This window comes from Arachis ipaensis, chromosome B1, assembly GCF_059453495.1.
Source record: "Arachis ipaensis isolate K30076 ecotype BB chromosome B1, ASM5945349v1, whole genome shotgun sequence".
Lineage (NCBI taxonomy): Eukaryota > Viridiplantae > Streptophyta > Magnoliopsida > Fabales > Fabaceae > Arachis > Arachis ipaensis.
Window position 1 is genome coordinate 13,998,075 of NC_142436.1, and position 24,341 is coordinate 14,022,415.

General features: G+C 36.2%; 3 protein-coding genes across 4 annotated transcripts; 1 reads left to right on the forward strand and 2 right to left on the reverse strand.

Annotated features, from left to right (window-relative positions):
- Positions 1-1,041: 1,041 nt before the first annotated feature.
- LOC107625440 (alpha/beta-Hydrolases superfamily protein) lies at positions 1,042-3,384 on the forward strand. Its single transcript, XM_016328076.3, has 4 exons — positions 1,042-1,469; positions 1,948-2,130; positions 2,260-2,501; positions 2,848-3,384. The coding sequence occupies exons 1-4, from the start codon at positions 1,176-1,178 to the stop codon at positions 3,098-3,100; spliced, it is 972 nt and encodes a 323-aa protein (XP_016183562.1). The 5' UTR covers positions 1,042-1,175; the 3' UTR covers positions 3,101-3,384.
- Positions 3,311-10,364, reverse strand: LOC107625427 (TIM-barrel signal transduction protein). 2 transcript variants are annotated; one of them, XM_016328067.3, is made up of 10 exons: positions 10,064-10,364; positions 9,712-9,980; positions 8,901-9,285; positions 7,855-8,061; positions 7,126-7,341; positions 6,782-7,001; positions 6,189-6,436; positions 4,935-5,113; positions 4,594-4,847; positions 3,311-3,711 (listed from the first exon to the last, which is right to left on the reverse strand). In XM_016328067.3, exons 1-10 carry the CDS (start codon positions 10,193-10,195, stop codon positions 3,560-3,562), a joined length of 2,262 nt encoding a protein of 753 aa, XP_016183553.1. In that variant the 5' UTR covers positions 10,196-10,364; the 3' UTR covers positions 3,311-3,559. The 2 variants fall into 2 exon arrangements, with proteins under 2 accessions (XP_016183553.1, XP_016183547.1); XM_016328061.3 differs by having other exon boundaries at positions 9,712-9,986; positions 10,064-10,303.
- Positions 10,365-15,685: 5,321 nt separating this feature from the next.
- LOC110265255 (serine/threonine-protein phosphatase 7 long form homolog) lies at positions 15,686-24,249 on the reverse strand. The gene is made up of 6 exons (XM_021108160.1): positions 24,120-24,249; positions 16,924-16,940; positions 16,519-16,817; positions 16,225-16,350; positions 16,041-16,131; positions 15,686-15,955 (listed from the first exon to the last, which is right to left on the reverse strand). Exons 1-6 carry the CDS (start codon positions 24,247-24,249, stop codon positions 15,686-15,688), a joined length of 933 nt encoding a protein of 310 aa, XP_020963819.1.
- Positions 24,250-24,341: the final 92 nt, after the last annotated feature.

Sequence of the window (24,341 nt, forward strand, 5' to 3'; positions counted from 1 at the left end):
TCGTGTCAGCGTATAAATTTTTAGATGTATTTTTGTCCCTTCTAATAAATTTTAAAAAAATATTAATCACCTAATGTTTATGGAATTTTAAACAAAGCTTATTATTAATTTTACAAAGAGTAATGTTACAGAATTAATTTTTTTCAGTCAATATTAACTTTTTAAAATTATTTTATTTATATTAAATTTTATATTTTAAATTATAAATTTTTAATTCTAAATTTTAAATTTTAAATTCTAAAAAATATTAACTAATTAAAAATTAACTTCTATATCTTTTCTTTTAGAAATCCAAGCTAATATTTTTTTCAGGATGTATGTATTATTTCCTTTAAGATTTTTTGTCAAACAAGCCACTAAAATGATGGGAATATATATAATTTGCCAAATGCCAATCATCCAAGCAATTACAAATGAAGCAAATGTGGCGTATCGTGCTTAGTTTTGGTTTGTTTTCTCTATTTGTCCCCTCTGGTTCAAAGAATGGTTAGAAGATTATACACAACATCAAATTCTCTTATTCTTGTCTATTTCTTGTAAAATATTATTTAAATATTATCTACATACATCTATCGAATCGAGTGAAAACTAGACTTATTTGGCTGCTGACTTTGATAAAATATGGGTACCATCTATTTTTCATGCACATATAAACATGCATACACCATCTAGAAGGTCCAACGTATGGGGTTTCCAAGTCAAAGTTGTGTTCTGAGGCTTGGCGTAATTATGTTCTGCAAATACATAAATAAAGTGATAAATAAATTTTTGAAAATTTATATTTTATATAAATTAATTAAAAAAATATTAATAAATTTTTTTAAAATAATAGATATAAATATATAATTTTTAATTTAATTTTTGTGATTAGAATAAAAAATTTTAATTTAAATTTAAATTAATTTATTTACATTTATTATTTTAAAAAATTTTATTAATATTTTTTTAAAATTAATCTATCAAAAATATAAATCTTCGAAAGTTTATTTGTCCCTTCAGTCGGAATACATAGAAATTCAGTCTAATGGCTCCAATCACAATCACAATTATTACATCTAAGAAATCCTTTTGAAACAAATAACAACTAACGCATAAAAAGAAATATCCGCCACCTACATACCTCTTCCTTCTGCTTGACCCATAAAATTTGATAGAAATTAATAAGCACCATATCCATGGCCATGATCATGAGTGAAGTGAATCACCAAAGAATCAAAACCAACGGGATATGGTTGCACATAGCAGAGCAAGGAACAGGACCACTGGTTCTGCTGCTTCATGGCTTTCCAGAGATATGGTATTCATGGCGCCACCAGCTCAAATACTTGGCCAACCATGGTTATCATGCAGTAGCACCTGATCTAAGAGGATATGGTGATTCAGATTCTCCTATCAGCCCCAGTTCCTACACTTTTATGCACGTAGTTGGTGACCTTTTAGGCCTCATTGACCACTTTGGGGAACAACAGGTATGTCAAAATCCTAGTGTAGTTTTTAAAAACTTAGCATTATAAATCTTTTACTTTCTTCTCTTAAACTCTAATTTCTCAACTTAATTTAAGATTTTGTTTGTTAAGTGTTTCAAAATAGATAATGCAAAGATACTAGAACAAAAGAGGATAAGAAGTTTATGATCATGTTTCGGATTTAACTAACGTGCCGTGAAAATAATAGAAGTTTTTTAATTTTTTTACTTTAATAAATGTATAATAAATTGTTACTTTTTTCTATAAAAGAATTTTTAATTTGTAACTTTAATATATTGGTTAAACTCTTATATTTCTGATATCGATATATTTATTTATTATTGTAAATACAAATACTAAATGAGGTGTAAAGGACTTCCTGATCAGATTCAATTATGTGATCAAATACTTGGAGAATTGATGTATTTGTTTTCCATGATATTATAACCTTTTGACCCATTTTAACACTAAATGAATGGAGGCACTTGTTGTTGGAGATGATTGGGGAGCAAACATTGGTTGGCACATGAGTCTCTTTAGGCCTGATAGAGTTAAGGGATTTGTTGCTATAGGCGTTCCTTACTTCCCAAGGATTCCAACTATTAAAACCGTTGAAGCTATCAGAATGGCATATGGTGATAATACTCATATCTCCCAGTTCCAGGTACCATTCACACTCATTCCTTAAATTGCTCAAACAAGACATGATTAGCTTAGACTGGCTTTCCGTGCTTGAATTAGATTCACTTAATTCTAAAATTTGTTGCTAATTTGTTTTGTGTTGGCCGGAAAGGAACCGGGTCGAGCAGAGAGAGCCTTCGCAAGATATGATTGTTTGACAGTGATGAAGAAGTTCATGTTAGCGACTTGGACCGAATTTCTAGCAGCTCCTCCTGGCATGGAGATTATTGATTTCTTGCCAACACCTTCCGCTTTGCCATCTTGGATAACTGAAGAGGAACTCATGGTCTTTGCTGACAAATTTCAAGAGTCTGGTTTTACTGGTGCATTCAACTATTACCGTGCAATGGACCTGTAAGTATTTATTTTCACTTTGTTAAAGTTAGTGTTGGTTTAACAAAGATACACAGTTTTAGGCTCATCTTAAACACTCCTTACTAAGTAAGGAATATTGCACACTTCCTTGTTAATTAAACAAATCTTAACATTTCATTTATTATATTTTATATCGATAGTTCAGATTTAGACTTAAAAATTAAAATTCAGGATATACGATTCGGAGTTTAGGATTTGAGCCTTAGAGTCTAAGGAGTGCTGCACTTATTACTTTTTCCAAAGCGTATTAACTTTGGCTACTAAACTTGTGTATGTTAGAATATTAATAATTTGCACATAATTATTACATGGTAAATGGTTGCAGAAACTGGGAGCTTCTTGCACCATGGGAGGGATCAAAGATTACAGTTCCAACAAAGTTCATTGCTGGAGAGAGAGACTTTGGTTTCAGAAGTAGTGGGGGTACAAAGGATTATGTCGAAGGAGACTTGTTTAAGAGTCTCGTTCCAAATCTGGAAGTAGTTATAATGGATGGCCACCATTTTATACATCAGGAGAAAGCTCAACAAGTTTCTGATGAAATCCTCTCATTCATCCGCAAATTATCTTCGGATTAAGAACACACACTAAACCCTCACTTTGTGATTATACAACTCTAGTGCCATCAGTAATTTTGTACATTTTAGCTTAGGCATGATTTAGGTGCACAACCAGAATATTTAAAGTTTTTCCATATTCAAAACAAGAATAAAACCCTTGACATTGGTTAAAGAACGATAAATTCCTTCTACTGAACCATGTTCCCTAGATTTGGGCACACAACCATATGATAAAGGACAATACTTTTTATTGTATTTTCCAAAGGATCCAAATAAAGGTATAGTACATTGGTTTTGCTTCATTTCAATTTACAACTAAATTTTATATAACAGTGAATCCTACGTTCTCCACAATTTTAGTATGTCTCATAATAAATTAAAAAAAAAATAAAAATAAAAACGCCGTTATTACTTATTAGACATGTGGTATACGTACAGATTAAGAGCAGTGTCATGAAGGAACAAACATGTTAAACCTCAGCTAATGGAAATTGCTTTGTACTCTTTGACTGTACTTGTGATAGCCTGTTCCACCGGTAGTCTTTCCATGCTCGATGCGCCATAAAATCCATGGACTCCCTTGGTTCTCTTTAATATGAATTCTGCTTCCTTTGGACCTGATATTGGACCTGCATATCCCAGTACATTAATCTGAACGCCACTAAAAAATCACAAAAAACAGAACAATAATGTTCAGAAAATACAGAATAGTAGTGAGCATTCTCATTATGGTACATTATTCTTGTGCAATATGCTGCACACTCTGAATTTACCTTCCAACACTCAAGTTTGACCTCTCTTCCTTGATTCTGAAACTTTCTCGGAAAGCTATATTTAATTCCAATATTCACAACTGTTACCAGAATCTTGAGGTCATATTTCCTCACCTACGGTCACCTTCCAAGTTTTATAACTGTCTTTCCTTTTCTTGTTTTCTGTTCCACACCCCCAACCCCCTCCCCTAAAAAATCTTGGATCTCAAGACATCTAGGACCATCTCTACAGTGTCGTTTGTGAGTTAGGATTTTGGAGGGGAGGGAAAGGAGGGAAATGCAGGGTTTGTACTTTGTAGCAAAAAAATTCAAAATTTAACACAGATTCTTTTCCCCTCATTTCTCTCCAAAACCCCAACTCACAAACGAACACTTAGTCACACATCTGCTATTAAAAAGGGGGATTCCATGAACTTGGTGTCCAACTTTTGTTTCCAATTTTTTCATTGTATTCAAATTTCCAAACAGATTTCTATAAGGTTAAAGTTGTAAACACATTATTTTATTTCATCAACTCGGCAACACCCTTTTCAATCCGAGCTTCATCCGGCATCCCTCAGACCGTCACTCCAATTCTCACTTTCAGTTATTCTTATTTAACATGCATTTCTTCAGTTGTCTAATTCAAAGTATTGTCCACTTTATCACTAGCTCCAAAGAATAACAATTGATCAGTGAAAAGTACTTTCTAATAATTCACAATACCCAAACAAAAGGATTTCTAGGTGATGTACATACCTCCATGGCACAGCACAATTGCGTTGGGATTGATCCTATGTGCAGCATCTGCAATAGCTTGTACACGAACCACACTTTCCTCCAGTGAAACAGCAGTTTTTGCACCGATTGAACCCGTTGTAGTTAGACCCATATGGGCCACTATAATATCAGCACCAACTTTAGCCATTTCCGCAGCTTCATGTTGATTGAATGCATATGGGGTTGTCAAGAGACCCATTTTATGACCTTTTTGGATCATCTCAACTTCCAAGCTAATGAGGTAACATAACAAAAGTTGTAAGATATGATTCGGTTCAATTAACACTGATAAAAATTTCTTTTATTAAATTAACACTTACCTATATCCCATTCCGGTTTCTTCAAGATTTTGTCTGAAATTTCCATCGAATAATCCAACTGTTGGAAAATTTTGCACCCCAGAAAATCCAGTAGACTCCACCTGTTTAAGGAAGAAATCCATTCGACGGAAAGGATCAGTTGCACAAACTCCAGCAAGAACCGGTACCTTCTTTACCACCTGAAATACCAAAGATCAGCATGTTAGACAGAGTGCTGGAGAAACGGACACAACACTAACTTCAAAAGAGGATTTTATTTATTACAAAAGATGACATAAAATGACAAATTCTTTCCATCAGAAAGTTGGCAAAAAATTTAGTAGCATTCTCTAAGAAGAGGCTACAGGTAACCTTTTTAAAAATAATTTTGATCTGAACCCTCACTTTCTTTTATCTGAAATTATAAAATTGCTCTTAAATTTCGGATATTTTCTTTCTGAGCCCAACTTTTGTTTCCATTCCACCAAATCGCAGAGACACCAACCCACAAGCTCGGACTAAAGCAATGGCTAAAAGAAGAAGAAATCTCTCTTATGAACTCCTAAAGCCAGATTTCACAGGTCCTCTTGCTACGCTTTTACCATGTCCTTCATAGTCCTCGCATTTGCTACATAGCAATTAAGAGAATTCAATCTCATCTAACTCTACCTATTTACTAGGGATTATAACACCTAGTTCATGATGGACAAGAACAAACTGAGCATCAACACGGGGAGACACATAACAATCAATAAAGTTACAAATTGAATTGTATAGTACACAACACAATATGCATGGAATGAATTAATTATTTTTGGAAGAGGAGCACGAGGTTAGGGAGTGGAAGAGGAAGAAGAAAATGGAGGACATTGTCTTTGCCAATTTCGAGTTGATTTGGGTTTCTTTGAGCATAATGCTGCCATGATGAGTTCTTGGTTTAGCCATGTAGGTTGTTTTCTATGCAATTCAGTAGAGTGAGAACAAGGATTGGCTTTAAAAAATTTTGTAATTTCAGATGGAAAAAAAAAAAAAAAAAAAGATGAGGTTCAAATCAGAATTATTTTTGAAAATGTCATTTGTAGCCTTGCCTTAGAGAGGGTACCGAATTCTTTGCCAAAAAAGTTACACCAATTATTTAGACAAAGCATAGGAATCAAGATAAATTGAACAGTACGAAGGAAAAATCAGAGAACTGATATCAAAACAGCTTGAAAGGAAGTTCACAGTAGGAAAATGTTGTAGGATCTCATTGAACAAGTAAAAGTATAAGCATACTGGCAAAACTTCATTAGCCATGTCAAGCACAACAGCATTAGCATCGGCGAAAGGTAAAAGCCCAGCTAATGAGCCTCTCCCTGCCATCCGGAAGCGCCCTGAGTTGTACAGCACTATCAGATCAACACCTCCAGCTTCTTCAAACTTGGCAGATATGCCTGTCCCAGCACCAGCTCCGATTATAGGTATTCCTTTATCTATTTGAGATTTTAATTGCTGCAATATAAAGCGTGTTTTCTCCAAAGTTTCTGCCAATATAAATAGTAAATGCATCAGGCGTAAAGAGACACTTTCTACCTAAAGTAAACTGAGACTTACTTATTTCTGTGCAATTCAGCATAAAAGGGGTAACATTTTTAGGTGAAACATTTTTAGGCCAATGCAGATCAAGAGTAACATGCAAAAAAATAACATGGAAAAGTTGTAAAATTAATTCTTCATTGCCAAATGCCACACATTGCTACAAATCCAGCAAAGTACACACATTGTTTTTTAAGGCCAAACCAGTACAAAGATAGTATATGTGCATATCTAGAACTTCAATTACCAAATGTTTGGGAAGAATAGAAACATTAAGCAAATTGAATGAGAACCTGGTTTTGCATCTGGGAATTCACTAGGCGCATAGCCAATGTTCCTAAAACTTGATGCATTTGAAGCATCATCATCTTTACGAAAGTGATCAATGGATTCAGGACTGGCTACTTGTTTATGAGTAGAATCTTTAGTAGAGCTCTCATTAATCTCCAAAAATGCATCAACTAATGCATTTGCAAACTCAAGGTCATTAATATGATGGGGATACACTTTTACCTGAAAAATTCATAACTTTCAAATTTCGCAAATCCTAATATCAATAATAGATAAATAAAATAAAGTCCAAACTAAATTGAAGCTTATAGTTTTAATAAACGTCGTTATTGAGCAATTATAGTACCTGACAATCATCATTTGTCTGAACAAGCCTTTGTAGTTCATGAAGAAGAGTACCCGTTGCCTTTGGGTCATGAAAAGGCTTCCCTGGTGCATCTAAAGCAGATATACCCTTTTCTGGGAGGCAAACACGGATTTTAGATGATGAATTGTTCAGTTTATTTGCAATGAATTCAGCAAACTTTTTGTTCTCCTCTACAGTTGTTCGCATGAGTGAAACCTGAACTTGACAGAATTTTGTATTTTAGCTTAAGTGCAGCAATTATAACAATTGTGAAGCATAAAATTACCATTAAGACTACGATGCTTTAGTAGAATCCAATAGTAGGAAATTCATCGCCAAATTCAACATGTGTTAAGATGACGGACAAAACATTACAGCAACAGAACTTAACCTTCTAGATAGGTTTTATTCCATGAATCAAATGATGCCATAATGTTTTATCATAAATGATGTCTAATATAAAGCCATTTAGAATCTAAATTTTGCCTATATGATTTTATTTGTCTCCACTCTCCATCAATCTCTATCTTTTTGGCTACCCTTCATTTAATCTACTCTTCTTAGTAGTGCTTATATGCCTTAGCAGCACATGTTTAAACCATCTAAGGTAAGATTCTTCTGTGTTTTCTAAAATAAGTCCCATATTGGCATGAAATTAAAGCAAAATATTGATAATGCAAAAATATGCCTAGTTGAAAGCCAAACATCCTAGTCAAATAGATTACTCACCTGCTTATTATGCTCATATATATTTCTCTGCTGAAATTCCTGAGGTATGGTATCTTTCGCACCAAAGTTCACCATGTCTAATGCTCCGACACTTAGAACTAGGGGGACTTTCTTCTCTGAAATGGCATCAAAGCGAGAACTGTCGCATGCCATTACGCCTCCAACTATGTAGTCTGCTACTTCTGTTGTTGTGATGTCAAAAACACCCTAAGAAAAGTTGGGAAAAGAAAGTAATATATGTGAAAAAACACAAATGGAGGCAGTAATATATAAACAAGAATCTGAAACAGTGTAAAAGCGTTCATAATTTGTCTACTATACAAGTATGTGAAAGATACTTAAGTGCATGCTTTCCCAAACAGGAACACTTGTGCATTTACGTAAAATAATTTGGATGTGGTACAGAGCTCAATAAATAATCCGTAAAGATCTTTCATTTGGTCAGGCATTCATGTAGGTAAAATGAAACTTTTACATTGCAATAGGACAACGACCAAACATAACCAAAAGCTTAGATCCATATATAAATTGTCATGAACCCATAAAAAGGCAATTGAATATGCAATTGGTTGAAACAAGTACATCCATGAAAAAAACAAACAAGTACATCCACGTTTTCAGAAATCTAATCGAAATTTTGATATAAGATTCAACAGAACATCCATTACTAATAAGTAGACTAAATTTAGAAGAGATCAAACCTTTCTAATTATTCTCCAAATTTCTTATTATGGTTAAAGGTTAAATGCATTTAATATCTTGAAGAATATAAAAAGCACCACGAATACTTTCTTCGTTAGGAACTAAGATGATATTCCAGATCATATATCACTATTTAGGAGGGTATATCATGACTTCATAAAGATCATCGATTCTTATGCCATGCTTCCAAACCTTAACTTCTTCCTTTATAAGGATATATAACTACTAAATCAAAATATAACTAATTCTTACATCCTCTACCAAAGAATTGAAGTCCCAATTTTTCAGATAAACAATGTCAAATTAACTTGCCATTGTCAAATAATGTGTGCATATATAGATACCTGTATAAATCCCTCTCTAACCAAATTCTCCATAGCCCTGCCACCAACCCCAGTTGCATGGAAAACAAGGCTCTCATAACCTTCCTTATTCAACCTATCTTTAACAGCATCGACACATGGAGTAGTAACCCCAAACATAGTTATACCAACAGTAGGCTTATCTCCCACAGAAGACGAATCTTCTAAGCTCTGAATAGCTCTTCCAACAACCATTCCAGCGAAAGCAGCAGCTGCATTGGACAATATTACCTTGCTAACACTATTAACTCCAGCAATGTCCACAATGGAAGGAAACAACACCAAATCCGATGTCCCAACATAAGGTTCAGTTTGACCACTGGCCACGGTTGACACAATAACCTTAGGGACACCAATTGGAAGGGACCTGAAGCAAATGACGGATACAAAAAGTTTATACTATGGCCGCAAAATAATACATAATACAAATAAAATAAATAGTTTTGAGTTAAAATCCAAAGTTGTCCATGAGATTGGCCGCGGGCACTAAAATAGTTTCCGAGATCTCAATTGAACCAATTACCTCCTGAAATTGGCGTGATGAATCACTTAAAGGACTAAGGAAGTAACATGGTGCACTTTTACAAATATCAGGTACGTAATCGGTGCAAATGAGACCTCGGGACTATTTAGTGCACGCAGAAAGACTGTTTTGGTTTAGTGATCAAACATTTTTTCCTTAGTTCGGGGTCAAATTTTATAAATAATAGGGGGCAAATTGAACATTACATTGTATAATTATAATAAAATAACTAAATCCTTGTGGCCATTAGAACCTGCATCAGTCCCAGACCTGAAGGGAGAAGAAAGTATTGATGTCCCTCCACTGCCCCCAATTCCAATGACGCCTGCAACGGCAACACCCTCCTTGTCGTTTTGAGAGTTCTTCAAGAACTGCTCAAGTCCTTGGCACATCCTCGCAACGGCCTTACCTCTGTCCGATTCATACGCGTTTGATCCACCACAGCAAGAGAGAACTTCGCTCCTGGAAACGAATGTGAAATCTTGGATGCTCTTTGGTTCCTCTGGACCAGCAGAGACATCAACAACCACCACCTCTACCTGTAACTGAATTCCGTCAGTGCGAGACGGTTATAGCGGTGGTTTTTATGAAATATGAATGAATGTTGGAATTTGGTGAGTACCTTGGAGGAAAGGTGAGTGGAGAAGCGTTGGAGATTGGAACGGAGAGAGTTGGAGAGGAAGCGGAGCTCGTGGAACTTGGTGTCGAGGGTTCCGACGCAGAAGACTCGAAGGGTGGTTGGATGGCGCGGCATCTTTGAGTCAAAGGAGGGGACGGAGATGAGAGTAGAGAGTAGAGAGTAGAGAGTCGAGACTGTGTTTGAGTTCCTTTTGCTTCAGTGTGTGTGTCGTGGAACATGATTAGATGTCCATGTGGAATTAACCGAGTTTCACGCCAAAATGACGGGCTAACTCACACGTCACAATTTCACGTGCCCATCTTGTTTCGTGTTAAATCCATGGTGTTTTCGGTCGGTTCGGTTTGGTTTTCCGCAAAACCAACCAACCAAACCATTTTGAATTTTGAAGCCAAAATTCATTGGTTTTACCAAGGTTGCGAGAACCGGACCGGTCAATAAACCGGTAAAGTTACTGGTTCAATGGTTCACTAGTTCGACCGGGATTCAACCGGGATTTAATCGGTTTAATTAAATATTAAATAAAATTATTAAAAAGCCTATATATAATTTTGAATATATAAATTCAATAATTTTTAACTTAATAAAATTTAAAATTTCACAATTTTACTTCATAAATTATCCAAAATTCATAACAAAAAACAACCATTTCTCCAAGGCATGACCCAAATTGCTTCCATTTACACAACAACATTCAACAATCATATCAATCAAAATCAAAATCAAAGTTTTATTACTCAACAAGAAGCATAGTTCACTTGAGCTGCAACTATTCATAACTAAATATGCATTAACAAACATGTTGAATAATGTGAAGAGGATCAAGAAAGGGTTAGAGAGAACAAGGTCAGCTATTATTAGAATTAAACCAATGATTGATGTTCCAATTTGCACCCAGGTCAAATTCTGACTTTTGTATAATCATATAGAATGTGCATTCCTTGTGATGTCACTAGAGGCCATAAATATTTGATGTTCTGCATGTGGGTAGCTAATTAGGAAAGAAGTGGGGGTAATCTCACATGATGGATGCAGAATTTCTCAAATAAGTGAGTCCCACATGGCTGCTTGATCCATCAGCCTCAAAGATCTGATCAATTGACACAATATTAACAAGTGAGTGGTGCAACAATTCAGTTTCAGGAAAAAAGCATAGTTGAATAAAATTCAGCTCAGACTTACAGCAACACCCAAGTTCCATCGAGAAGCGCAGGTTCCTCAACAAACAATAACCTCAGGAAAAACTCATGAATCGAAAATCAGATTCCAATATAAACAATATTTCCCCTCACATCCAGCAACCCATAATCAACAAAACACCATCAATAACTCAAATCCAGCAACCAGAATCAACAAAGCAGACAAATCAGCAGAATCAACTCAGAATAAAAATCATACCATAAGGCGAGCTCACAGAACCTCAGAAAATCAAAATCCAAATTCAAGAAGGCGAGCATAGAACAGAGTCTTACCGAATTCAAAAGGACGCGGGCTCGGCCAATTGTGGTCGCGGCGGCTGTGGATGGTTGTGGGTGGCGAATGAGGAGGCGGCCTAGGTAACGTTCGGCGACGAGGAGGCGGGCTCGGCCGGTGGTGGTCGCGGCGGCTGTGGATGGCTGTGGGTGGCGAATGACGAGGCGGCCTAGGTGACGTTTGGCGACGAGGAGGCGGGCTCGGCCGGTGGTGGTCGCGGCTGCTCTGTATGGTTGTGGGTGGCAATGGTGGCCTTGGTGGGTGAATGGAGGCTGGCGCCGATTAGGTTAGGGGAAAGGGGAAGAAAGGGTTAGAGACTTAGGGCATAGTGGGTTACAGGGTTAGTGACTTCGCGTACGCCTTTCTCTTTTTTTTTTTTTTTTAAACGCCAAAACGACGTCGTTTGGCATTGAAGTTGCAAACCACTAAACCGCCAAAAAACCGGACGGTTCTTTTGGTTCGCCGGTTAACTGCCGATTTGATCGGTTTTTCCACCAATTTTTTGCCAGGCGATTTTCTACGTTACCCGGACCGGCTAGGTAACTGGTTTCCGATTTTTCCGATTGAACCGGCTGGTCCGGTCCGATTTTCAGAACCATGGTTTTACCTGTGAACTAACCAACCGAATGTAGTTTGGTTCGGCCAATCTTTTTCGGTTTTTTATTTAACCTATAATGATATCAAATATATTAACATAAGAATATACTACTAAAATAATATTAAAAAATCATTTTGCCAATAAAAATAATTTTAAAAAATATGAAAAAAATTAAAAAGATTTAAAAACAAAATAAAATATTAAATATATAAGCTAATTTTTTTTAACTAACATTAATTAATTTTTTAAAATTATTTTATTTTTTTTATATATAAACCATAAATTATAAAGTGGAGGCAAATTAACAACGAATATATAGGTGCAGACGAGTGATTGAGTGTCAAAGTAACGAAGAAGAATCGGGAAAAAAAGGAAAAAATAAAATGGAAGATTGAAAAACGAGAGGCGGCTGATTTTTTTTATATGATTTAGTGGTGTGGGTTATGCTGCGTTATGATCATTAGGGGGAAATTGCACTGTTATGACTGCATTGCTTTTAGGAATTTGGGGGAAAGAAATCGGTGGGTCCGATTTCAACCAGAGAGAGGGAGAAACACAAATCAGACCCACCGATTTGTGGGAGCCAATTTTATAAAACGGAGAGTGCAGTAATCGGATCCACCGATTTCGGGTGGCCAAAAATTTTTTTAATCCGGCAGTGCACCAATCGGACCGAGCGATTTGTGTGGCACGCGGTCGGTCCATCCGATTTGCCTGTAACTGCATACATAAAATGAAAAAAAAATCACAGAAGCATCATTTCTTCATCGTCGGTCTCAGCTGATGTTCTTCCTCTTCTCTCATTCTTCTCCTTCATTCTTGTAGAATAGATTTCAGTGAGTGTGGGAATAGGCAAGTACGTATACTGATATGGATGATAGAGTTGTGTTGAAAATTTATTATTATGGGCAGATTTTGTTGCAAACATATGAAGGAGTTCAATTTGTGTGTGAAAATTCATTAGATGTTGTTATTCCATTCACATTGTCATTTGAGGAATTGAAAGGTGTGATTTGTGAGAAGATAGATTCTCAAAGATCTAGGAGAGTATCGTGTATTTTGTACAGGTATCCTTTATCTGTGTTTGGTGGGTTTGTTCAATTTCAGACCAAGTACGTGACAGATGAAGCGAGTATGCATGAAATGTTTTCAATGTATATGGAAAATCGCCACCGAATGTCGTGCATCGAGTTGTATGTTGAGTTTGAGCAATCTGAAGCGGACCGTAACATTGAATTGGAAGATTATAATAGTGAAAGTGAGGATGAATTTGAAAGTAACTATGAGATCGTTGGTCCAAGTGAATATGAAGATGAAGCTGGCGGCGCCATGAACGCAGATGTGGCAGAAGTTGCAAATGCACTAGCAAACCCGCATCCATTTCAGTAGCCTTCTTTCATGCGGTCGTTGGATTTGAAGGCTATGCACGCACCGAAGTTTTCGCAATATATAAATGCAGGTGTGTAAAGCTAGACAGCTATGTGAAACTCTGTAGTAGCTGATCAATAAGTCAGATGAGTAATATATGTGATATGTGGATAGTCATTTGTGACCGTAGCATTTGATTTTTTTTTATTAATTAATAGTTCTTTGTTATGGATTATATTTAGTTATTCTTTACGTAGATAGAATAGCGAAAAAAAGACTATTATGATCTTACATGGTAAAGTGTGTTTATTAATTGAGTTGTAATAAATGATTTATTACTGAGTACATAATATATGATTTATTTCTTTTGATGTATGCAGCGCTTCCTGTTGTGGCGGATGGTGAGTTTACAGTGGGGATGGAATTTAGTTCAAGGGAGGTAGTAATCAAGGCAATGAAAGATTATACCATCCGAAGAGGTGTAGACTATCGGGTATATGAGTCAGAACCGACGACATTCTATGCCAAATGTACAGAATATGGCAATGATTGTGACTGGTTAATCAGGGTTACCAAAATGCAGAAGAAGTACTGTTGGGAGATAAGGAGGTACAATGGAAGTCACACTTGTACTAGGTCTACTATTTCTCAAGACCATTTGAAGCTGGATTCCAAGACAGTTGCAGAAGCAATTAAGCCGTTGGTAGAGGTTGACCCGTCTATAAAGGTGAAATCAGTCATTGCTGAAGTCCAGTCAAAGTTTAACTACACCATCAGTTATCGCAATACTTGGTTAGCAAAGCAGCAGGCGGTGGAATCAATTTAAGGAGGTTGGGAAGCATCATATGAAGCTTTGCCCATATGGTTTGAGGCCATGTGTCACAAGGAGCCATCAGCAGTGGTTCACTTTGAAACAATGCCTGCTTACCAGGGGGATGATTTGGTTCCTGATATACGTGTACTGCATAGAGTCTTCTGGAGTTATTACCCTTGTATAAGGCCCTTCAGACACTGCAAGCCAGTGGTGTAGGTGGACAAGACTCATTTGTATGGAAAATACAAGGGTTGTTTATTGGTTGCAGTCTCACAAGATGGTAATAACAACATCGTACCTATTGCATTCGCCATAGTGGAGGGAGAGACTTCTGATGCATGGTACTTTTTCCTGAGTAACTTGCGTCAACATGTGGTGACACGTGATGGTGTGGGACTTATCTCTGATCGACACGATTCTATTAGGTCAGCTATTGAGAGAAGTAATGGGGTTTGGTCTCCTCCTAGAGCATTCCATATGTTTTATATCCGGCATATTGAGTCCAACTTCTTGAGGAAGTTCAAGGCACCTTACTTGCAGAAGCTCATCGTCAACATTGGTAAGTTTAAATACAATGAACTTTGAATTTATTGTAAGTACGATCAAATAGAATGGTGTTCATTGTTGACTGAATGTTTTTCATAGGATACTCGAGGACGATCAGGGAGTACCAGATGCGCTATGAACGATTAAAGGAACAGGGTGAGGCTTACACCAACTGGCTTGATCGGATCCCACGTGAGCAGTATGCTTTGGCATTTGATGGTGGATACTGATGGGGTTATATGACCACCAATCTTGTGGAGTGCATCAATTTCGTCTTAAAGGGTGCACGCAATCTCCCGGTGACTGCGCTTGTTAAGGCTACATTTTACAGACTGAATGAGTTGCTCACTAGGAAAAGAGCCAAGGCTGAAGCCCGAATTAATGCTGGACTTGTGTTCTCTGAGATGGTGACCTCCAAGCTGCATGCAAATCAACGAGCATCGGGTAACATACATGTTAGTTGTTTTGATAGATAAAATGAAGTATTTGAGGTACGCGAGATTCCAAGTGGGGTTGAGTATGCAGTTGACCTACGCCACCGTCGTTGCGACTGTGGTGAATTTCAGGTTGACTGAATTCCATGTCGACATGTGTTTTCTTGTTGTGCAAATCAGCGGTTGAACTGGCAAGTGTACGTTCATGATGTATACAAGATAGACCAAGTTCGAAGAGTATACAGGGCTAGGTTTAGACCACTGAAAAATCTGGCAACGTGGCCTGCTTATCATGGACCTCGATTCGTTGGAAACCCATTCCTCATATGTGTAACCAAGTCATCAGAGAGAGTGTGACTATACCAATTGGTCCACTACATCACCCAAAAAGAGTGGGTATTGGCCAAATCTTGATTCTTAGGCCCAGTTAGAACTTCGCCGTGTGATGCACCTAGATCCCGCTCTTGATTAGGAACACCCTGTCTCAATCCAAATTGCCTCCTGACTCTATCAGATGCATGCCACTCGATGCATTCAAAAGATATAAGTGGCACTGTGGCACTCCAGATAACCGAATTATGACGGATGTCTAAAGGAATCATGTCTGGGTCGATGTTTCCAATGCCATAAGCTTGCCAAACAAACTAGACACATCGAACCAGTCAGATGATTACACAACAATTAATTCACTTAACAAGTTACATAAGGTACTTGTATTTTACAAAATACCTGTCTTTCTTGTAGATCATCCAACAACCTCCTGTAGTGCGGAAGCGTTTTATATCGGTAGGCATAGTTTTCACGGTCCCAGTTACGCCATCTGCCGTCGGACAATCCATTAGTTAACTTATCTTGTGGAAAACAAAATACAATTTCTATCAATTCTTTCAATACATACTTTAATCAAAATTACCTGTTTGTAATTGGAAACACTCGGGGATTGCCGGGGATCGGCGCTAGAAATGGTAGCCGGATCCAAGCCCAAGTGAGCAACAGTATCAGTGGACCGTCCATCTCCTTGCAGTCGACATGAGTTGCCCTACACAATGATCTATACAAGTGTGTCAGGCATGCCGAACCCCAAATAAACTGTATGATCTTACCAAAGTTACGGAGCAAAGGTAAAAATTTTCAATGCACAGCTGCACCTGACTTATCTCCAAACAGAATTGTCCCAAATAACAACATTATGTGACACTTTACATACATCTGAATGTGCACATCATCATTCAACATTATACAATCTTTCAAACCCCTAAACCATGTTAATTTTATAAAGCTCCCTCTACAGTCCGTCTTCCTCGGCGCAACTCCAAATTGGTGCAAGCACTCGGCTTCCAATGCCTCAAAACTGCTCATGGTCGGTCCTGTAACCGGAAGACTATTTGTCGGCAGACCGAGAATTATCGCCATATCCTCCAAGGTCACGGCACACTCACCAACCGGAAAATGAAATGTGTGAGTCTCAGGCCACCATCTCTCAATCAGAGCATTAATCATTGCTGACTGACATTGGATAATTCCAATTTGTGAAACATAATAAAATCCAGTCTCGCGTAAGTGTGACTCAACAATTTAGTTGTATGGATCCGGCGGCTTTAAATGATCACACATCAACATCCGTGAACTCTACAATATCACATTTCCGCTATAAGTACCAGTATAATATAACTATATTCTCAAAAACACAATTATCATTACATGTCCATTATAACTAATTCCAGCATAATTGTATTTCAAACATACACAGTAAATCTGTTATACAAAAATCCTTCAATCATATTCATTACCTTATAACAAAAATTATTTAACCTTAACTAACTAACCATAATAATTTCACAACTGATAAACTATTTATTCGTAAAACAGCATACTAATTTTATTATTGTTATTATTATTCATAAAACAGCATACTAATTTTATTATTATTATTATTCATAACACGGCATCATAATAATAATTTCCTAATCTAAGTTTAGTTATTACTAATTTATTGTCTAAATTTTACTGAATTAAAATTCAATTATTAATGATCATAAATAAAATAATTTATTAAATTTTTATTATTAATCATAATAATTTATTAAACTCAATTACTACTGCTAATAATAATAATAAGGGATAAGTATTGTTTTGGTCCCTCACGTTGAGGGTCGGAATCGAATCCGTCCCTGGTGTATATTTTGATTTAAAATCATCCTTAAAGTCGTATTTGAATTTAAAATCGTCATTTTTAATAAATTTTTTTAATTTATTCCTAAACTACCCCTATAATAAAAAAATTATAAAATTAAAAAAAAAGAAAACGCGTTGGTAGGGGGTACGAAGGAAAACACGTTGGTGGGGGGGGGGAAGAAAAGGGTACGAAAAGGGAGGGGAGGGAAAGGGGGAAGAGGAAGGGGGAATGGGGGACGGCGGGGGGACGGTACCGGCGGTGAAGAGAGGGAGGAGGGGAAGTGGAAGAAGCCGGAGAAGAAGAGGAAGAAAATGAAGGGGACGCGGGTTCGGGGTGGGGGGAAGGGGAAAGGGGGGAGGGGGATGACGGCGGCGAAGGGGGAAGGGGGAAAGGACGCGGGGTGGGGGGAAGGGGAGAGGGGGAGGAGGAGGAGGAGGGGAAAGGGGAAAGGGGGGAGGGGGAAGGGGAAAGGGGGGAGGGGGACAGCGAGCCACTGCCATTGGAGTCCGCCTCGCCGCCTCTGCCTCGCTTCTGCCGCCTCACGTCTCGCCGCCTCCGCCTTCGCCTCACGCCTTGCTTCTGCTTTCTTGCTTTCTGTTTCTGTTTGGTGTTGTTTCTGTTTCTGTTTGGTGTTGTTTCCCACTTTCTTGGTGGTGGTCTTGGTTGGTGGTGGTTGTGGTTGTGGTTGTGGTGTTAGTGGTGGTGCTGGTGGTGGTTGTGGTGGTGGTCTTGGTGTTGGTGGTGGTGCTGGTAGAGGAGGTAATTGTATTGGTAGTGGTGAGGGTATTTTTGTCCAAAAAAATTAAAAGGACGATTTTAATACGAAAAAAACGTTAAGTATGATTCTAAATCGAAAATTACGTTGGGGACGATTTCGATTCCGACCCTCAACGTGAGGGACCAAAACAATACTTATCCCTAATAATAACAACAACAATATATCAATCTATTCTACTCTAATCTAATATGTACGGATCTCATCCCTTCTCCTTCTTCATTACATTCATTCATTCTTTTATTATTTTATTTTAACCAATAACCATTAAAAAAAATCCAATTCTTCCGTAGAGCACCATATCATACATACATACATACATACATGATTAATTCCTATTTTAATTTCTATTTCTAACCACCTAACAATAAAATCATACACACATATATGATTAATCTCTACTTAGTGCCAATTGCTAATAAAATTTAATATTATCACTATTATTATTATTATTAAATCAGATTATTAAAAAATAAAAACTTACATAATTTGGATGCCCAAGATAATTAACAATATGAAGCTCTGGTTGATTTACATCTTTAATTTTTGGTCTTCTTGGCATTTTTTAAAAATTTTTTTGAAGGTTTGTTGTGGTCCAACAATGGTGATAAAGGAAGAAAGTGGTGAGGTTGAGTGTGTGTTGAAGAGAGGGATACGAGAGTGAAAGGTATACTGCTGGAAGGGGGGAAACAATGGTTTTTTGGATGAGGGAGTCACGGGCCAACCAAGGAAGGCTGCATGCGTGACGCATGGACAGGGAACCCAAATCGGTGGGTCCGATTGGTGCATCTGCCGCGTCCTGAAATTGGTCCGTCTGATTTCCGTCCATCAAATCGGTCCGTCCGATTTTTTTTACCCAGCCGTCACATCTCCGTGAAACACCATAAACCCCCATATCGCTGCTATACTCTATCAACCGCTCCATATCAAAATTAAAAATCTCACGAGAGGTAACTAGGTGAACTCTAGGTTAAAAAGTTGAAAATTACATGAAATTACCGAATTAGTGTCATGTCAATAGTAGTGTTATAAAAATTGGACTAGATAGACTAGTCAAACAAGATTAATAAAAAAATCATTCACTTATCTAATGATTCTATGATGCCTAAACACTAACTGCACAAGACTATGTGGATAGTTTTCCCAAAGAAATTTAGTACGTTTTTTGTTGTAGCGCATTTGGTTGGTCTATGAAATAAAATAAATCACTCTAAATCATATTCTAACCATTGTGCATTAGGACAAAAGAATAAAGAGGGAAAATTGTGTATTTAATAAGTACAATTTTTTGAGTTGTAACATTAAGATTGAGTTTAATTTTATTTTTTGATAGAAATACACAAAGACATAAATGAAGTTAAGTTTTGAAGCAGTCTTTGAAATTGATATTGTGCATTAAATTTGTTTTTGAGATTTTAATTATATCAATTACGTTATTAAGACTGATAAAAGTGTATTATGTTAGTCTCTCATTTTGTATTAAATTCTTGTTTGGGCGTCATTATTTTGATAAAAAAAGATTTTTTTTCAATAAAAATATCTTTTTTTATTTTTCAGCGTGTTTGGCAAATTTCTAATAGTAAAAGTAAAAGTATTAGAAAAATCCAAAAAACATCTTTTCTGAAAAGCTGTAATTTACATCTTTTTTTAAAAAATCTTTTTTTCTTAAAAAAAGATGTTTTTAATGTAATAAATAAACAAAAAAGTACTTTTATATTGTTATACCCAAACATAATTGATAGATAAAAAGGATCTTTTTGCATGAGATATCCAAACATAAAATTACTTTTACTTTTACATAAGATCTTTTAAAAAAAGATAACTCGAAAAAAGATCTTTTCTTAGAATTTCACCCAAACAAGCTCTAAGTGACTTATTTTAGTTCATAAAATTAAATGTTATGCACTAATTAGTCTCTTCACTAGTTTTTTCTTTTTTTTTTGTATACTCAAAGTTTTCAATATCTTTGAATGAACTCATTTCAATTTTATTTATTCAAATGTCATTTAAATATAAGTGCTTTTATAAATTATTTTTAAAATTTCAGTTTTAATTATATAGAAAAATATAATTTAACATAAATTTTGTAATATATAAATATGTTATTATAAAATAAATTTATATGGTTGATCAAATACACTATTTTTTGTCCAAAAATATGCATATTTTTAACAAGAAATTATGAATCAAAATATACAATTTTTTTTCATCTTTTTTATTCATATGAAATACATGTATTTTGGATATAAAAATATTTTTTTTAAAAAAATTATATAATTCTTTTATTAAATAACATAATTATTGTTATGAGACGTATCTAAAACTGATTGTATGTAAATGGGCTAGACGAAAGAGATTGGAGATGATAATAAGTGCTTGAGAATTTTGAATTTATAAAAAAATAAAAAAAATTGGTGAATGGACAAATTTAGTGTAATTCAATTTTAAGGACTAAATTGAGTAACATAATACAAAATCAAGAATCAATTTGGTGCATGATATAACAAATGACTCGTGACATAAAATGACACGTGGCACAACTGTTCGCATCGCGTCAGCATGCCACGTGTCACCGATCGCCTCATCATTATACCATTATGTGTGGCCAAGCCATAATGTGACATGTATCATTAACAATTTACATCATCCAGCTACGTCAGTATGTTATTAATGGAAAATAGGTCAAGACTAACATGGTGCAATTTAAAAATTTTCAAAAATATAATTGGTGCAATTAAAATCTCAGAGACGATTTTAGTGCATGATATCAATATTAAAAATTACTTTAGGACTTAACTCCATAAATAAAAAAGACAAAGATTCATAATTATGTTTCTACTTTAAGAAAAGTAAAAAAACATAAAAAATTATTTTTAGAAAAAAAATTGAGTATTTCTGTTCTTATATCTACAATTAATGAAGAAGTTGTATTTACATATTTAGAGAAAAAAGGAGAAAAGGACAAGAATACCATTTTATGTTTGATTTGGACTTAATAAAACTTGTGGGTATAGTACAAAGATTTAGCTAATTTGTGTCCTAAAAGTATAAGTTAAATATACCATAAAAAATAAATAAAAATTATTTTTTTATATATTTTTAATGCATTAAATATATCAAAAATATTTAAAAAAATTATTAGAGCATCTCTAATTAGTGTTTACATTATAAACGAGATACGTGCTAAGTTAAAATATTTACACAGTAAACGAGATACAGTACGACAAAAACCAACCAGCTATAAAAAGATCAGCAAACCATTGGTATTCATCACAAAAGTCTCAATTCTTCTTCTCTTATGTTTTTCTTCCAAAAACTTAACCAAAATATCTAGTGGAAGTGGTTTTTTTGTTGTGATGGCGTATCCTAACTGTCAAATGAAAAACAATGACAGCGGAGTTATATTTGAGTGTGAGAGTCCTGCGCTGCTGCGAACTTAAGCAGCAAATTTGTTGTCCGAGTTAAAGAGTATGATACTAATGCACGTCGGTGGTGGGAAGAGAAAAAAGGTCGGTAGATTTGGGTATATGATGCTAGCACTGATAAGGAATGGTGTATTTCGGTTTCGTCTGTTCTGCCTCAATGGCGATGAGTATGTGCACCTATGTTTGACGTGCACGGGAGAATTATGGTTGAACAAGTGATGGAGCTTTCTGCGGAGGCTCGTGATGTTAGTGGTAGGGGTTCTGGCAGATCGAACTTCGTAGGATGACTGTCCTCTTGCACCACGACCCTTGCATCGTGCTAGTCCAGTAGTAGACATGGACGTTGGAATGAGGAATTTGACGAAGAGTACGTTGTCGATAGTCACAAAAGTGGTTCCTCTGACGAGGATGACGATGATGAGTTCATACTAGAGACTCTTGTTGGTGGGTCAGTTTGATACCTTTTGCCTGCTCCGCGTCCAGTTCTGGAGTCTTCATCTGTATCCAGCCGCTACCATATATTAGATTTGGATGCGATGCACGAGGTAACTCCGTATTCAAATATGGGGGCCGACGATTACAATACCGATGGTGGTGTGGAGTTTAGGGTTGGTCATAGATTCAGAAGCAGAGAGGCAGTGCTGTGAGGCATGAAGAATTATAGCATTCGGAGAAGTATTGAGTATCGAGTAGTCGAGTCGGATCAGTTAAAGAACACGTGTGTTGTCGACAATTTACTGATGGTTGTCCCTGGAGTCTCCATATCACCCTCCGACAGAATCTCGAATATTGGTGTTATAGCATTTTAGTTTGTTATCTTCTTATTAGATTTTAATTCGATTATATTTAAAATCGTAAGGGAGTTGCGAAAATTTGGTGGACCACACACGTGTCTAGCCCCCCACCATGTCTCAAGATCATCGATAGTTGGACAGCAACCTCATATGTAGAATTATCTTGCCCCTCATACAGTCCAATCCATCAATTACCATCTTTATTCTACAGAGTACAGTGACACAGAGCTATCACTTCAAGCTATTGTATAGGAAGATTTGAATGAAAAAACAAAAGAAAATTGCACAGATATATGATGATTGTGAGGATTCGTACAACAAGGTGTCGCGATTGCTCCAAGAATTACAGAGTTGTTGTCCTGGCATGATGTGTGATGTCAGTGTAGTTTCGTACTATAATGGTCACTTGATGATGTGTAACTACGGCCAGTACTGTAAAATCTCACAAAATACTAAATAATTAATTGACAACTAATAAATAAATTAAATGAGAGCGAAAAAAGATTATAGAATTAATATTTATAATTTGAAAAAATAAAAATGTTTAGGGTATAATTTAATACGCTTATCTTAAAGGTTTTGGTCTAAAATTGGACCAACGGGCTAAAACAAGTGAACCGGGTCTAAGTGGTCCCAAGTCCCATATATATACCCACACTTAATGAGATTTTAGCCACCATTCTCCCCATCTTAGTGAGAGAGTTCGAATAGAAGAGAGAAGAGAGAGGTGAGAGCAAAAACCCTAACCTCACCATCTTCAATCCATTATAACTTTTGCTCTAGAGCTCTGATTGACGTTGTATTTGTGGCCACGCATTCGTCTTAGCTTCCTCATCCATTCTATCTAAGTATTGTGGTGAGTAACTCAAACTCCCAGCCCCAGTTTCTCATTCAAAGCTGAAATCGTGTTTTTGATTTGGGTATTGAGGATTGATGGTTATCGGTGGTTAAGAGAAATGGGGGTTGAATCTTAGCTTCTTTTTCTGCTGAATATTACTTTTTCTTTCTCAATGGTACTTAGGAGATATTTTTACTTTTATCTCAGGAACAACTGAGAGACATTTTCATTTTTGTCTCCTGAGTAACAAAAACAGAAAAGTAAAAGGGAAGAAGATAGAACACCCAGATGTATCCTAGTTCAGCTATAAGGTGTAATGTAGCCTACATCCAATCTCCATCACAATAATAATGGAATTTTACTATCTCTTTTTCAAAATTACAAACACCAATACTTTCTTAGGATCCATCCAATCCTATCTGGGACAAATCCATATTCTAAACCCAATCTGAATTTGACTAGGACTCAAACGTAGCTTTCAACCGCAAAGTGCTAACCCAACTTGTAAAGGAATCCCACAGGATCATGACACAGAATAGAAAGATGTATAAAGAACTTCTGAGACATCTTATGATTTTTTCTCACTGTTTAACTAACTGTCTTTTTCCTCTCATTAGCTTTTTCTTACAAATCTCACCATGTTTGCCTTTTACAATGAGACTCAGACAGATCAAAACAGAGAAAAAGAAAATACAAAATAAACTATATGAAGGAGAAGAACTCTAATAGCTTGGGTAGCTATGAGAGTGAACTCTGTGCTTTTCACTTATTTTCCTTACTTTCAACCATTGGCCGTTTACCTTTAATATAGAAGAGTGAAGCTTCCAAGGTTAAAGCTTGTTCAACCCTCACACTTTCTTTCTTCTCCAACATCAGAGTAGCAGCAGCTTCATCAGAGAGGATAGAGAGGACCAAGGCTGTTGCATGCATGCTCGCCTCTTCTCTCTCATCCTTTTTCTTCAAGCTTCTTCAATCTTGACCATTGAACTTGACTTTGACCCCAAGTTTTGATTCTGACCATT

Bases quoted from the DNA above. Each gene is read 5' to 3' on its own strand.
- LOC107625427 (XM_016328061.3), bottom strand. From the start codon at position 10,195: ATGCCGCGCCATCCAACCACCCTTCGAGTCTTCTGCGTCGGAACCCTC. The intron at 7,002-7,125 runs GTACTATAATTG...TGAATTTTTCAG, and splicing joins AGACAAATGATGATTGTCAG to GTAAAAGTGTATCCCCATCA. The intron at 5,114-6,188 runs GTATGCTTATAC...TTGGTATTTCAG, and splicing joins TGGCTAATGAAGTTTTGCCA to GTGGTAAAGAAGGTACCGGT.
- LOC110265255 (XM_021108160.1), bottom strand. From the start codon at position 24,249: ATGCATGCAACAGCCTTGGTCCTCTCTATCCTCTCTGATGAAGCTGCT. The intron at 16,351-16,518 runs GTATGTAAAGTG...ATCATTGTGTAG, and splicing joins GATGATGTGCACATTCAGAT to GGCAACTCATGTCGACTGCA. The intron at 16,132-16,224 runs GTAATTTTGATT...GTCCGACGGCAG, and splicing joins GTGTTTCCAATTACAAACAG to ATGGCGTAACTGGGACCGTG.
- LOC107625440 (XM_016328076.3), top strand. From the start codon at position 1,176: ATGGCCATGATCATGAGTGAAGTGAATCACCAAAGAATCAAAACCAAC. The intron at 1,470-1,947 runs GTATGTCAAAAT...AAATGAATGGAG, and splicing joins ACCACTTTGGGGAACAACAG to GCACTTGTTGTTGGAGATGA. The intron at 2,131-2,259 runs GTACCATTCACA...TTGGCCGGAAAG, and splicing joins CTCATATCTCCCAGTTCCAG to GAACCGGGTCGAGCAGAGAG.